At 43.6% G+C, this 15,989-nt stretch overlaps 2 protein-coding genes across 4 annotated transcripts in view; one reads left to right on the top strand and one right to left on the bottom strand.

The window, feature by feature from the left end:
* The first annotated feature begins 832 nt into the window (after window positions 1–832).
* LOC139573584 (hemojuvelin-like) lies at window positions 833–10,318 on the top strand. 3 transcript variants are annotated; one of them, XM_071397212.1, is made up of 5 exons: window positions 833–1,106; window positions 4,355–4,501; window positions 4,812–4,969; window positions 5,133–5,650; window positions 7,812–10,318. In XM_071397212.1, exons 3-5 carry the CDS (start codon window positions 4,873–4,875, stop codon window positions 8,475–8,477), a joined length of 1,281 nt encoding a protein of 426 aa, XP_071253313.1. In that variant the 5' UTR covers window positions 833–1,106; window positions 4,355–4,501; window positions 4,812–4,872; the 3' UTR covers window positions 8,478–10,318. The 3 variants fall into 3 exon arrangements, with proteins under 3 accessions (XP_071253313.1, XP_071253311.1, XP_071253312.1); XM_071397210.1 differs by having other exon boundaries at window positions 833–1,116; XM_071397211.1 differs by lacking the exon at window positions 833–1,106 and adding an exon at window positions 3,855–4,008.
* Window positions 10,319–10,457: 139 nt separating this feature from the next.
* LOC139573582 (integrin alpha-8-like) overlaps window positions 10,458–15,989 on the bottom strand; it is a 57,286-nt gene continuing 51,754 nt past the window's right edge. The window contains exons 29-30 of the mRNA XM_071397209.1: window positions 14,204–14,326; window positions 10,458–14,130 (exon numbers count right to left, since the gene is read on the bottom strand). Coding sequence (XP_071253310.1) covers window positions 14,044–14,130; window positions 14,204–14,326 — 210 coding nt within the window. The 3' untranslated portion in view covers window positions 10,458–14,043. The remainder of the gene's footprint in view (window positions 14,131–14,203; window positions 14,327–15,989) is intronic.

Below are 15,989 nucleotides of genomic sequence, written 5' to 3'. Positions count from 1 at the left end.
ATCATTACACAGGTGCAATTTGTGCTGCAGACAATAAAAGGCCACTCTAAAATGTGCAGTTTTGTCACAACATGATGCCACAGATTTCTCAAGTTTTGACTGAATGTGCAATTGGCATGATGACTGCAACAACCTGATCAACTCTATGCAAAGAAGATGTGTTGCTGCATGAGCCAAAGGGTGGTCACACCAGATACTGACAGTTTTTTAAATATACACCCCTACCTTTTGTTTAAGGCATCTGTGACCAACAGATGCACATCTGTATTCCCAGTAGTGTGAAATCCCTAGATTAGGGCCTTATTTCAATTGACTGATTACCTTATATGAACTGTAATTTAGTAAAATCTATGAAATTGTTGCATGTTCCATTCAAATTTTTGTTCAGTATAGATTCCACGTCACAATACCTTGACAAATTACCTTGAAACAACGTTGATTCAACCAGTTTTTGCCCTGTGAAATGATGGGATACGACCTATTATTCGTATGAATAACGTAGCATAATATATCATACTAAATGGAGTGTCAAAGATTTATGCACAGAATAATACGAATTGCCCCGAGACCAGCCAGTGCAATATTGACAAAAGTCTACTTTTTTTTTTACTCAACTGGCTACGATATCTGTCAAAACTGCTTGAACCGACTTTCTTGGGGATTTATGATAGCCTGCGAACCAAGAGGGCAATAAATATAGAATGGCCTACTATAAAAATAAGAAAACACACTAGCAACAACAGGTTGCAAATAGAACAGGTTGCCAGAGCCGCTGTGATAGTTTGAAATAGCCCCCCGGTGCCTAGGAGAGTGTGCGCCCAAGTGGACAGTTGTTACGCGAGCAGCAGGTGTTCGACGCGAGTGATTTATACCACTCGTGGAGAAACACTGTCAAATATCTCACTCATCTGAGAGCCGACAACGAGGGACGAAGGAATAGCGGCTTGCAATGAAACCAGTTTGAGACTGGACATCAGTGTCGGCAGCTCACTTGGACAGTGTGGGAGTTTGGTGTCAGTGCAGGCATAACCTACTTCGCCTTTTTCCTATTGGAACGAGTGAGGTGGGGACATTTACGCAGAGTCTCATACGGAGCTTCAGCAGAGGTGTGATTGGGTGAGGATATGAATGGTGCTTTGCCTGGTTCATTCTTAAATTAATTATGTGCTACACAATTCAGAAATGTGGCCTATTATTTACCTGCCCACTTGGCACAGACGTCAATTCAACGTCTATTCCACGTTGGTTAAATCTAATTTCATTAAAATTACGTGGCAACAATGTTGATTTAGTCAGTGTGCCCAGTAGATACTACTATTTAATTGTGAGCTATGAAGAATGTATGGATTGGGTCAAGTAACTGTAAAGCTTTTATTTGATTGGAACATATTTTTTCTAACATTGTAGAATAGAACAATTCACTCTGTCCCCTAATGGAACTTGTTGCTTTAAATACTTTCTCCATGGCCTAATATTAGAACAAACTCCCTGTCATTGTGAGTAAATCAAGAAATACAGCAGAATGGCATGTACTGTAGACTGACACTTGGGTGACATTGGCGATGTGGAATTTAAGGTTACATCAGCAGTTATACAACAACAATAGAATGATACCCGTATATTAGCAATTAATTAATGTAATAGTACCCCCTGAATAGTCCTGAAGTACAGCTATTGATTGTCATAAATAATTGTTTTAATCAATCCTATGCTTTCACGGATAATTCATATTGATAGATATAGATAGAATATACAATAGATTTGTACAATAGATAGATTATCAATAAAATAGATCATACAATTAGTCAATCAGTCTAAAGTTATTTGAATGTTTTGATAGTGTCCAAAATACACTGGTCTAAATGCAGTTAAGACATGTGACAGTGGGAAGGAAAACTTCAGGTGGAAGGAAACCTTGAGCGGAGAGAGAGAGAGCTGCACTATTACAAATACAAAGATGCTATGATGTGCATTGACCTTTACCATGCAGACACAAACAGATTGGATTCACATTAAAGTCTCATTCATCAATAAATCAAGTGAGGTTGAGCCAAACATCCAACAGCTTGCTCTGTGTTTGTGTTGAGCCAAACAACCAACAGCTTGCTCTGTGTTTGTGTTGAGCCAAACAACCAACAGCTTGCTCTGTGTTTGTGTTGAGCCAAACAACCAACAGCTTGCTCTGTGTTTGTGTTGAGCCAAACAACCAACAGCTTGCTCTGTGTTTGTGTTGAGCCAAACAACCAACAGCTTGCTCTGTGTTTGTGTTGAGCCAAACAACCAACAGCTTGCTCTGTGTTTGTGGTCTTTGTGTCCAGTACAAGTTGGGGATTGATCTAATGAATGAGTGAAAACCACTGGTCTTTACGTGAGCTGTTGTTGACATGTAGAACCACATTGACATGTCACTCCAGGCCAAGCCATGAGCAAAAACTTCCCTAAGTCGCACATGTGACCAACCCACCTCTATGGTGACGTTGTGTATGTGTGTGTTTGGTTTTACTATCCATGTGAGGACCAGAGGTCCTCATAGCGATAGTAGCCTAAACAAAGAAAATTCTAACAAGTGGGGACATTTCGCTGTTCCCCACAAGGAAAAAGGCTATTTTAGGTTTAGGGTTAGAATTAGGGTTAGAATTAGGTTTTAGGCTTAGGAGTTAGGATTAGGTTTAGTTTTAGGGGTTTTGGGTTAAGGTTAGGGTTAGAGTTAGGTTAAGGGTTAGGGCTAGGTTTGAACCCCACAAGAATAGTAAAACAAATGTGTGTGTGTGAAGGGGAGTTAGGGTTTTATGGTTAAACAAGGGTATGGGTGCAGTGTTGCCCTAAAGGTAGTACCGTATTGGTGTTTAATTCACAAGCGACTGTCTGTGTGTGTATGCACAGTGATTGTTTGCTGTTCATGGATGGAACAAACAGGACCCTGTCAGTGTTGTTGGACTGTGCACAGAGGGAGGTCAACGGGATTTTCAAAGCAGTGCAAAAAAGAAGAAGAAGGGGGGCGTGGGCATACACCCCCACTCCAAAAGTGCAGCTGCATCAGAATCCATTGGCCGACATTCCAGACCTCAACCACTACACTAGTGAACACAATGCCCACTGGACAACAAAAGGAGACCAATCTAGGACATGGAAAAACGTTGAAAACAGAAGCACGGTTTGAAGCAGTGCTATACACTGCTGCTGTTAGTTGGAATACAGTTAAATAAGATTCATTTGATAATGTAAGTTGAAGATGTGTCTGATTGAAGACTGATTGTGACAGCTAGTAGCCATAGCCACTCCCTCCCTGAGTATTGGAACTGCCGTTGGGCACACCTGCTTTACCCTTCCCTCCTCTGCCTTGTAGCCCTGACTATTTCAGACCAGGGGAACACATGAAGGAAAAGGGCTGGGTGGAGTGAGAGAGAGTCTGGTATATTTAGCATGCTCTATTTCTGCCCCTGCTGCTCTCGTAACCCCCCCCTCATACCCCTTCTCCCTGGCGCACTGCACAGGTCTCCCAAACTGTAATAAAGGTCAGACTTTAGTGTTGGTTCAGAGAGAGAGAGGACCACACACAAACGCACTGCACACATGGTTCAATCTAGCCCAGGCCATGTCGCTTTCAAAGGCACACTTCCAATGGCACCAATGCTTTAGGAATGCCTTGTTCTGCCAAAGGTTTTACTATGAAATGCACATACGCTCTGTGAAGGTCTTACCGGAATGTAGGCCTACACCTTTCCTTAAACTTTGATCTTTCCACACATAAATCAAATACAATAATGCCATCCTTTTGGTTACTAAATTGGACTTGACAAAGATAAGCTTTTTTGTTTTACCCACTTTCTTTGGCCCTTGTTTGTTCTTCTCCACTGGCAAACAGAAAAGGGAGAAGAGTCCAAATTGCAAAATGCCCAATTGACCAACATTGTTGTAGCCTAGCTTTGACGGGTAAATGCTTGCTTTATACCAAGAACTGAAATATAACAAAATTGGGTTTTGATGCTTAGTGCTGTGGCACACATGGTAAGCCATAGTTTTTCTTTGTTTTACTATATTTTGTCTCAAGCCTAGCTTCACAACACTAACAGATAATTGTTTGCTATGCCAATGGTTACCACAGATGTTAGGTTACTTGGGCAGTTTATCTACTGTATGGAAACCTAAGCTCTGTAATGTAAATACTGCTGTTTATAGGACTATTATTATGGCAGCTTCAAACATGATATGTTCTGACCAGTGGTCAGGTGGATAAGACTGCCCTCATAAACTAAGACTGTTGATCAAATTATTGGTCCTATTCCTAAATGTGACCAAATGGTGGCCGCTGGTGTTGCTTTTCTCTGATTCTTGAATGTTTGTTTGTCAACAGTTTTCTCTCCATTGCCCTCATCTTGTCCATACCCAAGCACAACGGCGTTGACTTCAGTCTGAGTGCTGTTGATGGGTTCCAAGAGTGTGGGAGATCGTTTTGCACAAACACACAGTCTTAAAAAGTAGTTAGCATCTATTCAAAAAGGTATGAACTACATCTACTTAATTACATACAATTATATCTTTCTGTATTGTTTTTCACATGTTACTCCGACTGTAAATATTGTGTTTTGCTTTCAAACTAGGTATGATAAATACATAGATCTTGTGATCTGCTTGTTATATGATAAAATATTACAATATGCATTTGATAATGTATTCAATACAAATTGCTCTCTATCTTGACAAATGGTCTACTGAAGTTGAGCCTAGATTGTGCCTGTGGTAGTGGTGGGGGGTTTCCCCCTACAGGCCACAGTGTGTAATGTCTCTCTCTATCTGTGTCCTGCCTGCAGCTGTAGCCCCTGTACTGAGCCTGAGCCTGGTCTGCAGCCCTCGGCCTGAGGCTGGAAGGGGATGGGGACACTGGCCCTCTGCAGCCACTACTCACAGCTGTCATGGAAACGCAGCGTCATAGTGGCATTGCTACTGTTTCACCTGTGCTGCCTGCAAGGTACTTTCTATGATCCACAGCTATTGTCTTCAAACTTCCCAATAATGTCAAGCAAATGTGATATTTCTGTTACATGCTCAATGGAAAGACATATTTTTGCTCCTACTATTGTCAAGTTGTGATATATGAACTGGAGCTTCCACCTCTCTCCCTCCTCCCTCAGTATGGGCATCCTGTCGCATCTTGAGGTGCAACTCTGACTTTGTAGCTGTCACCCTGGACCTTGGGGGCAGCGGAGGGGGCGGAGGAGGAGGCAGCAGAGAGGGGGGAAATGCGGGCTACTGCAGCGCCCTCCGCTCCTACGCCATGTGTACCCGCCGCATGGCCCGTGCCTGCCGGGGCGACCTGGCCTACCATTCGGCCGTGCAGGGCATCGAGGATCTCCTCATCCAGCACAGCTGCCCCAGGACAGGCCCCACCGCTCAGCCCCGGCCCCTGCCACAGGCCCCCATCTCTGGGGACGCCTGCATCTACGAGAAGGGCTACCTCCAGCGTGAGGGCCGGACCCCTGACTATCTCCACTGTGGGGTATTCGGGGATCCCCATGTTCGCACCTTCCGTGATGAGTTCCAGACGTGCGCTGTACAAGGGGCCTGGCCACTGATAGATAATGAGTATCTATACGTTCAGGCAACTAGCGCCCCCATGAGAGGAGGGGCATATGCCACGGCTCTCACCACGGTAGGCCTCATTTCTAAAATTATATACAGTAAATTATAATTTATAAAATATATATATTTTTAATTATACAACTTACGTTACGTTCTTAAAGGCCCAGTGCAGTCAAAAATGCGATTTTCCACCCTGAGGTTTGAATAATACTGTAAAATTGTGGAAATTATGATAATGCCCTTTTAGTGTAAGAGCTGTTTGAAAAGGCCACCTGAAATTTCTGCCTGTTTCAGTGGGATGGAGTTTTGGCCTGCCCGGTGACATCACCAAGCAGTAAATTAGTTAATACAGCAATAAGAAAGAGAGTTCCAAACCTCTCTGCCAATAACAGCTAGTTTTCAGTTTTTCCCTCCCCACTCATGCTTGAGTATTAGTTTTTTTGCCAAGAAACTATCATTTTTGGGGGGACAATTTTTATTGAATATAATCACAGTACGGTAAGTACTTAATTATTACCCAGAAACTATTTATTATTGAGATAAAAACGACTGTATTGGACCTTTAAAATATAACTATGTACAATGCATGACAGGTCTTTATACAGTCGTGGCCAAAAGTTTTGAGAATGACACAAATATTAATTTTCACAAAGTCTGCTGCCTCAGTTTGTATGATGGCTATTTGCATATACTCCAGAATGTTATGAAGAGTGATCAGATGAATGAATTCAGTTCTTTGCCATGCAAATGAACTGAATCCCCCCCAAAAAATTCCACTGCATTTCAGCCCTGCCACAAAAGGACCAGCTGACATCATGTCAGTGATTCTCTCGTTAACACAGGTGTGAGTGTTGACGAGGACAAGGCTGGAGATCATTCTGTTATGCTGATTGAGTTCGAATAACAGACTGGAAGCTTCAAAAGGAGGGTGGTGCTTGTAATCATTGTTCATCCTCTGTCAATCATGGTTACCTGCAAGGAAACACGTGCCGTCATCATTGCTTTGCACAAAAAGGGCTTCACAGGCAAGGATATTGCTGCCAGTAAGATTGCACCTAAGTCAACCATTTATCGGATCATCAATAACTTCAAGGAGAGCGGTTCAATTGTTGTGAAGAAGGCTTCAGGGCGCCCAAGAAAGTCCAGCAAGTGCCAGGACCGTCTCCTAAAGTTGATTCAGCTGCGGGATCGGGCCACCACCAGTACAGAGCTTGCTCAGGAATTGCAGCAGGCAGGTGTGAGTGCATCTGCACGCACAGTGAAGCGAAGACTTTTGGAGGATGGCCTGGTGTCAAGAAGGGCAGCAAAAAAGCCACTTCTCTCCAGGAAAAACATCAGGGACAGACTGATATTCTGCAAAAGGTACAGGGATTGGACTGCTGAGGACTGGGGTAAAGTCATTTTCTCTGATGAATCCCCTTTCCGATTGTTTGGGGCATCCGGAAAAAAGCTTGTCTGGAGAAGACAGGTTGAGCGCTACCATCAGTCCTGTGTCATGCCAACAGTAAACCATCCTGAGACCATTCATGTGTGGGGTTGCTTCTCAGCCAAGGGAGTGGGCTCACTCACAATTTTGCATAAGAACACAGCCATGAATAAAGAATGGTACCAACACATCCTCCGAGAGCAACTTCTCCCAACCATCCAGGAACAGTTTGGTGACGAACAATGCCTTTTCCAGCATGATGGAGCACTTTTCCATAAGGCAAAAGTGATAGCTAAGTGGCTCGGGGAATAAACCATTGATATTTTGGGTCCATGGCCAGGAAACTCCCCAGACCTTAATCCCATTGAGAACTTGTGGTCAATCCTCAAGAGGCGGGTGGACAAACAAAACCCACAAATTCTGACAAACTCCAAGCCTTGATTATGCAAGAATGGGCTGCCATCAGTCAGGATGTGGCCCAGAAGTTAATTGACAGCATGCCAGGGCGGATTGCAGAGATCTTGAAAAAGAAGGGTCAACACTGCAAATATTGACTCTTTATATCAACTTCATGTAATTGTCAATAAAAGCCTTTGACACTTATGAAATGCTTGTAATTATACTTCAGTATTCCATAGTAACATCTGACAAAAATATCTAAAGACACTGAAGCAGCAAATCTTGTGGAAATTAATCATGTGTCATTCTCAAAACTTTTGGCCACGACTGTACATAAATAAAGTTGCATACGTACGTCTAGCTCATTGGAAGGATATGTGTAACAACAGGGGTGTCTCTCCACCAGATTACCATCATCTTTAAGAACTGGCGCCAGTGTATCGAGCAGCAGATCTACCAGGCGGAGCTGGACAACGTTCCCGCAGCCTTCGTGGACGGCTCAGTGACCAGCGGGGAGAGGCAGGGCCAGCACAGCCTGAGCGTCCACTCTGATCTGCCTGGGCACCAGGCTGAGATCCGTGCCGCCCACATCGGCACCACCCTGGTGGTGCGTCAGAGTGGGCGGTCCCTGGGACTGTCAGTACGCTCGCCACGCGCCATTGCTGAAGCATTCACCCCCGAGCAGGACCTGCAGCTGTGTGTGTATGGCTGCCCACCTTCACAGCGCCTAGAGACGCTACCCAGCCCCTCTTCTTCCTCTTCCCTCTCTTCCTACTCTTCCTCCAGCGAGCCCTCTGCTGCAGCCCATGCCCACTGTGCAGCCCTCCTCCCTGCCAGGGACATCTACTACCAGGCCTGCCTGTTTGACCTGCTGGCTACAGGGGACCTCAACTCCAGCACGGCGGTCGTGGCGGCACTGGAAGACGCCCGGGGAATGATCTCAGACCCCAATAAGGTGCATCTGCTACTGGTGGGCAAGGCCGATAGGAGCAGCCCATGTCTGCCTCTGATCCTGGCTGTGGCTGTCCTATCAGAGCGTCTGGTGGCTCTGTGGACGGGGAAGTGTTTATGAACTAGTGACTGGTAGGAGCTGTGGGCATAGCATTAGCCACACTGACTCTGACCGAGCAGATGCTCTTTCTTCATACTTGATGGCCTTGTTTCATAAACAACAGGCATCCCATTTGACTGGTTGGAACCCTGTGGCATTGTGACTGGTTACAGAGGTCAATGTTTTAATTATTAATTTTCTTCCAGCAGGAGAAGCCAATGTTGATAGGAATAAATACAGGTGAGTGCTCTCAGTGAGGATAGAAGTGAACTCTTGAAGCCTGACACTAGTTGTGTTGATTCTAATCCCTTAACTATGCTGAGCCAAATGTATTAAGACAAGATGTATATCCGTCTCAGCACAGAGGATGGCATGCTGCGGCCTATTGCGTAATTCCACAAATCCAGACAGTAAATGGCATCTTCAACTCTTTTTTTGTATCACCTTCTGTTATTTTCCATTTATTTTATCATGGAGGGAAGTTAGTGTTTTTTTTATAGTAAATATAATACTACAGTGGTTTCATCCTTTGTAAAGAAACTCATTTATCACTAATTTATTACGTCATCTTAGTGTGTCTACATTTGGTATGCAGTGAGTTGTAATAACGTCTCGATTCATTTCATAAGGGACTGTTTTTGAATGTACGTTTGGTTCATATGTCAGTATTTGTAAGACAATGTTTACAATGTATTGTTCATCCTGTTCATATTTTTACCTAGTTGCCAAAGTAAAAAATATATCTTCCCAAAGTTACTCATACCATCTTTCTAAAGCAATAGAGATCAAGCAAGGAGTAAATGACAAGAATATATTGTTTTCCAAATGATGGAAAATATCTCAAATTGCCTTCTATGTAATAATGTGATGTCTGACAAGGATAAAACATATTTATACCTACAGATTCTAATATATTTCCCTTTGTGAGTTTTATTAAATTTTATAGTTTTTTTCCAAGACCCGAAAATGGTCTGTATAATGTCCTGAGTGTGTATTTTTGATGAGCAACCCTAACTGGGGTTTTGTGTACTTTTAAATGTCCAGTAACAACTGCAGTATTCCTCTGGAGGGGCTACTGAGGTAGCATTTGGGTGAGTTGAGTTCTCCTTCGCTGTGACTGGCAGCTCTCTTCTGCCCTCTGATGTCAGATGTCTTCTCTGGTGTACTGCCCAGCATTCCTCTTGTTGCTTCTGTGAGAGCTGGAATGAGTACATTCTTGACCCACCTTAGCTTCGCCGATGGAATAGGTCAATGTAGAAAGTGATAGTTGGGAGGGGCAGTGGGGGTTGTTCAAAAGGGGGGGGAAGGGCCTCCCAGGTGGCGCAGTGGTCTAAGGCACTGCATCGCAGTGCTAGCTGTGCCACCAGAGACTCTGGGTTCGAGCCTAGGCTCTGTCACAGCCGGCCGCGACCGGGAGGTCCGTGGGGCGACGCACAATTGGCCTAGAGTCGTCCGGGTTAGGCCGGTAGGGATATCCTTGTCTCATCGCGCACTAGCGACTCCTGTGGCGGGCCGGGCGCAGTGCAGGCTGACCAGGTCGCTAGGTGTACGGTGTTTCCTCCGACACATTGGTGCGGCTGGCTTCCGGGTTGGATGCCCACTGTGTTATGAAGCAGTGCGGCTTGGTTGGGTTGTGTTTCGGAGAACAGGCTCCTGCGATGCGGCTCTCACCCTTCGTCTCTCCCAAGCCCGTACGGGAGTTGTAGCGATGAGACAAGACAGTAACTACTAACAATTGGATACCATGAAATTGGGGAGAGAAAACAATAAATAAAAAATTGTATTGTTTTTTATTGATTGTATTAGTTATGATGTGATTCAATAAAAACAATTGTTCACAATAAAAACACAGTGATAAGAGACAGCGAGTATTTTTCTACCCAAGCCTTTTTTCACTTTAGTGGATAAGCTTATATCTTTTTGGGGGGAGCGGTGGGAGTCCAAGAATACGTAAAGCATTCCTCCCGAGAGATAGAACACACTAAACAATATTAGAAAATGTAGACTTGGCAATTAAGGACACTTTATTTCAATAATCTTTCAGTATTCTTCAGTACAAAAACAAAACACAAATCAAATTTGTGACAAAAATCCTTCATATTTACATACTGTGAATTACTAGAAGTGGAGTAAATTGAAATTAAGTTTGAACCTTACTCCCTAATGGCTCTATTCAATCAGATCCACTTCAGCTGACATCTGCATAGTGGTTGTTTTGGCGGTGTTGGAGGTGTAACTGCGCTAGAGCTGCCAAATCCACAAGCGGCTCCTGGCATTATACCTAAAGCGGACATTACCATTGGCTGCACAGCGTCGCATTAAGAGAAATCCCATGTAGCCTTGTTAACAAATTTGAACACGAGAATGTGAGATGAAATCTTCACCTTGATTAGGCTGAAAGAAAGCCTCATAGTTGAATGATTTTCAATTAGAGCGTCATGATTTCTATATAGCCTACACTTTCTCGTTCTGAACTTCTAACGCCAGTGGGAAGGTATGGCTTTATGACAGTGATCAAGAGCAGCTGCTCATCAATCTGACTGCTCCAATGCAGTTACACCTCCAACACTGCCAAAACATCAGCTATTTTTCTACTCAAGCCCTTTTTCACTTTAGTGGATAAGCTTATATCTTTTGGGGGGGAGCGGTGGGAGTCCAAGAATACGTAAAGCATTCCTGCAGAGAGATAGAACACACTAGCCCTTCCTAACGTTATGTATTATTACTGGGCAGCGAATATACAAAATATTGTTTACTGGCTTCGCACCCCAGAATCTGACTGGTGTCAAACAGAAGTCAACTCCTATTTCTCTTCCTCTTTGTCAGCTTTAGTCACCTCCAATCTTACTCTTTCAGCTTTGCGCTATACATCCAATCCAATTGTTGTCAATACTCTAAAAATTTGGCCTTAATTCCGTCAACACTTTAAATTCTGTGATTTCTCTATTCAAAACCCTATATGTAATAATCACCTCTTCCTTCCAGTCAATCTAGATTCAGCTTGAAGTCTGTGGCAGAGGAATAGCCTTACTAAGTTTAGTGACCTTTATATAGATGGCACCTTTGCCAATTTTGATGACTTCGCTATCAAATGTAATTACCCCATTCAAGTGTATTTAGGTATTTCCACATGTATTTATTTTTTTGATAATCATGTCCCTTGATAACCCGTCACTTAATAAAATTCGATCTGAGCGGGAAAAGGAACTTGGTTGAGAGACCTCGGACGAAGTCTAGAATAGTGCCTTACTTAGGGTAAATGGAAGCTCCTCTTGTGCCCGGCTCAGCCTTATACAGTTTAAGGTACTTCAATGTATCCATTTCAGTAAAGCCAGACTCTCCAAATTCTACCCAAATATTGATGGTACATGTCACAGGTGTAAAAGCTCCTTGGCGCATTTGACTCACATATTCTGGTCTTGTCCCCATCTGGCAGACTACTGGTCCACTATATTTAAAACCCTTTCTGAAGTATTTGATATTGAGTGGCAGCCTAGTGCAGAAATTGCCATTTTTGGAGTACCAAACAACAATCATTCCCTGACCAATAGACAGCTAGATGCCATTGCCTTTGCCTCCCTGTTGGCATGCAGAAGGATTCTATTGGATTGGATTCTATTGGATCTATCAATCCTCCCTCAGCCTCTCTTTGGCCCAACTCATTTTCCTAAAATTAGACAAAATTAAGTAGACCATTCAAGGCTCAACCAACTCATTTTATTCCAGCTGGGACCTGATGATATCCTATTAGTACTCTTGTCCCCACCCCAGCCCTTGAGGTTACTGCTACATAGACCTAAAGGATCACCTTCCTCCAGATTAGTGCTCTTGGCCTCCCCGCCAGCCCTTGAGGTTACTGCTATATTGGCCTAGAAGATCACCTGACATCTTTAGGCTATTACATTTTTGCTTTGTATTGAAGTAATATTATGTTGTATACTTTAGTATTGTGTTTTCTGATATGTAACTCAATGACTTTCCCTTTCTTTTTAAATGTGTTTGGAATCATTCTGGGGGTGTCGGCTAGTTATGGGGTGTTGGCTAGCGCCGATTAACAATGGGTCTGATTGAATCTAGGCCTAAACCTCTCACACTGGATAATGCTAATGTTAATGCAATTCCTTTTGTATTTAGCCCAGTCCCACGTTCTTTTTTTAAACAGTTGTACCCGTTATAAACACTGCTCTCTTTCAACATTTACAGTGCCTTCGGAAAGTATTCAGACCCCTTGACTATCTCCAAATTTTGTTATGTTACAGCCTTATTCTTAAATTGATTAAATAGTCCCCCCCCCTCATCAATCTACACACAATACTCCATAATAACAAAGCAAAAACAGATTTTTAGTAATTTTTGCTCATTTATTTTGAAAGAAAACCAGAAATATCAAATTTACATAAGTATTCAGACCCTTTACTCAGTACTTTGCTGAAGCACCTTTGGCAGATTCGAGGGAAAGAACAGAGCAAAGTAGAGAGAGATCCTTGATGAAAAGCGCTCTGAAGCAGGTTAGGACCTCAGACTGAGTTAAGGGTCTGAATACGTATGTAAATGTAATAGTTACGTTTTTTATTTTTAAGAAATGTGCAAACATTTCTAAAAACCTGTTCTTGCTTTGTCATTATGGGGTATTGTGTGTAGATTGATGAGGGAAAATAACGATTTAATTAATTTTAGGATAAGGCTGTAATATTACAAAATGTGGAAAAAGTTAAGGGTTCTGAATACTTTCTGAAGGCACATACACTAATATACCAACAAAAACACTCACATACACAATAGTATACTAACTAAACAATATACACAAACAATTTGAACATCAAGTTCTAATAAAATAATACCAGTGTAAACAAGCTTCAGTATCACACAGAATGTCCCAATATTGCACATACACCATCCATAGATATATACAGCCCCCTGTGTGTGTGTGTGTGTGTGCATGCGTGTGTATTCATGTGTGTGCGCATGTATGTGTGCATGTGTGTGATTGATCAATGATGGAATGTATTTAACAGTGAAAGCAGGCGGACACCAAGTCACTGACGTCAGATGGTAACTCCATTTGAAGTAAGTCAGGCTGGTTAGCTCCAACTGAATTATCCAACCATACAGATCCCCAAGTAGTCTAACCCACAGAGGCAAGCGGTGCATAGAAACATATTCAACTACAACCAGGGTTAGAACCAGAGTCCATTCTTCTTGTCTTGAGGCCTCATATACATCCAAGTCATTGTGTTTGCTTAAAGAGTGTTAATGTGTGTAGTTCCGTCTGTGTGCATTGTTCCCAGTCTCTCTGGTGCTGTTTGAATACCAGTCTTAATGGCACTTCAGCCTTTGGTTTGTGAGTTTGCAGTCCACTCACTGATGTCAGATCAACTCTAAAGGGGGTAAAGAACCTTTGGCCTGTGAGCTTGCAGTCCACTCACTGATGACAGATCAGCTTTAAAAGGGGTAAATAACCTTTGATCTGTGAGTTTGCAGTCTGCCTGCAGATCTCATTTCAGTTGAATTTCACTCAAGAGGTGGAACTCATCCCAAACAGCCTCCTCGAATCAGGAACTGGTCTCCATGGCGCCAGTGGGTGTTCTTAGGCGTCTGCTAATTGGTCAGAGGTCAGCTGCTCACGGTCTGACACGTCATCTGCTGGCGGCCGTGCCCGGTCAAAAAACCCACACTGAGGAAAAGAGGGTTAAGTTATACTAAAGTCCTTGTGTGTGTGTACTGTATTTGTGTGTGTGTGTGTGTACCTTCCACATAGCCAGTGTTAGCATGGCCAGGACCAGCAGTCCCAGTAGGATAGCTAGGATGATGACCCACAGAGGAACAGCAAACGCCACATCAGGAGTCCCCCACAGCACCAGTGTACCCATCTATAACACACATACACACACAATCACAGTTAGTTGCAGGCTGGATGGGGTTCAGGGTAAGGGTTATTGTAGGTACTAGTTAGGGTGGATGTCACATCTTACTGAAGTGGTGTGTTGGGGTAAGGAGGAGGTCTGGAGGCTATAGGGCAGAGTAGAGGTAAGGGTTAGTGTTAGGGGTATCTTATTGAAGTGGTGTGTTGGGGTAAGCAGAAGGGCTGGAGGCGGTAGGGCAGGGTACACTCTTAGAATTAGTGGTGACTAAGAACCCTGGAGATCCTTGAGGAACCATTGATAATCAATGGTTCACACTTGCACCTATGGTTAGGTTCTTGGAGCATGCGCAGACCAGCTGGCTGGTGTGTTTACGGACATATTCAATCAATCCTTATCCCAGTGTGCTGTCCCCACATGTTCCTGTTCCCAAGAAAGCTTTTGCCGCCTTATCTCAGTTCACTGGTCACGATGGCTACACCCACCCGTAGCAAGCGCTCCAGCAGGTGTATCTCACTGATCATCCCTAAAGCCAAAACCTCATTTGGACGCCTTTCCTTCCAGTTCTCTGCTGCCTGCGACTGGAACGAATTGCAAACATCTCTGAAGTTGGAGACTTTTATCTCCCTCAACAACTTTAAACATCTGCTATCCGAGCAGCTAACCGATCGCTGCAGCTGTACATAGTCCATCGGTATATAGCCCACCCAATTTACCTACCTCACCCCCCATACTGCTTTTATTTATTTACTTTTCTGCTCTTTTGCACACCAGTATCTCTACTTGCACATGATCATCTGATGATTTATCACTCCAGTGTTAATCTGCTAAATTGTAATTATTCGATTTATTGCCTACCTCATGCCTTTTGCACACATTGTATATAGATTCTCTTTTTTCTACCATGTTATTGACTTGTTTATTGTTTACTCCATGTGTAACTCTGTGTTGTTGTCTGTTCACACTGCTATGCTTTATCTTGGCCAGGTCGCAGTTGCAAATGAGAACTTGTTCTCAACTAGCCTACCTGGTTAAATAAAGGTGAAATAAAGAAAAATTATAAAAAAAAGCTAAGGTAACTGAGCTAAATGACTATCGCCCCGTAGCACTCACTTCCATCATCATGAAGTGCTTTGAGAGACTAGTCAAGGACCATATCACCTCCACCCTACCTGACACCCTAGACCCACTCCAATTTGCTTACCGCCCAAATAGGTCCACAGACGACGCAATCGCAATCACACTGCCCTAAGCCATCTGGACAAGAGGAATACCTATGTAAGAATGCTGTTCATCAACTACAGCTCAGCATTTCAACACCATAGTACCCTCCAAACTCGTCATTAAGCTCGAGACCCTGGGTCTCAACCCCGCCCTGTGCAACTGGGTCCTGGACTTCCTGACGGGCCACCCCCAGGTGGTGAGGGTAGGAAACAACATCTCCACCCCGCTGATCCTCAACACTGGGCCCCCACAAGGGTGCGTTCTCAGCCCTCTCCTGTACTCCCTGTTCACCCATGACTGCGTGGCCATGCACGCCTCCAACTCAATCATCAAGTTTGCAGACGACACTACAGTGGTAGGCTTGATTACCAACAACGACGAGACGGCCTATAGGGAGGAGGTGAGGGCCCTTTGAGTGTGAGGTTATTTTCCTGACACCACACTCCAT

This window comes from Salvelinus alpinus, chromosome 4 (assembly GCF_045679555.1).
Source record: "Salvelinus alpinus chromosome 4, SLU_Salpinus.1, whole genome shotgun sequence".
NCBI lineage: Eukaryota > Metazoa > Chordata > Actinopteri > Salmoniformes > Salmonidae > Salvelinus > Salvelinus alpinus.
This window is presented reverse-complemented; position numbering and strand designations above follow the sequence as displayed.

Excerpts from the sequence above, each read along its gene's own strand:
- LOC139573584 (XM_071397212.1), top strand. The coding sequence starts at position 4,873 with ATGGGGACACTGGCCCTCTGCAGCCACTACTCACAGCTGTCATGGAAA. Across the intron at positions 4,970-5,132 it reads TCACCTGTGCTGCCTGCAAG|TATGGGCATCCTGTCGCATC; the intron begins GTACTTTCTATG and ends CTCCTCCCTCAG. Across the intron at positions 5,651-7,811 it reads ATGCCACGGCTCTCACCACG|ATTACCATCATCTTTAAGAA; the intron begins GTAGGCCTCATT and ends TCTCTCCACCAG.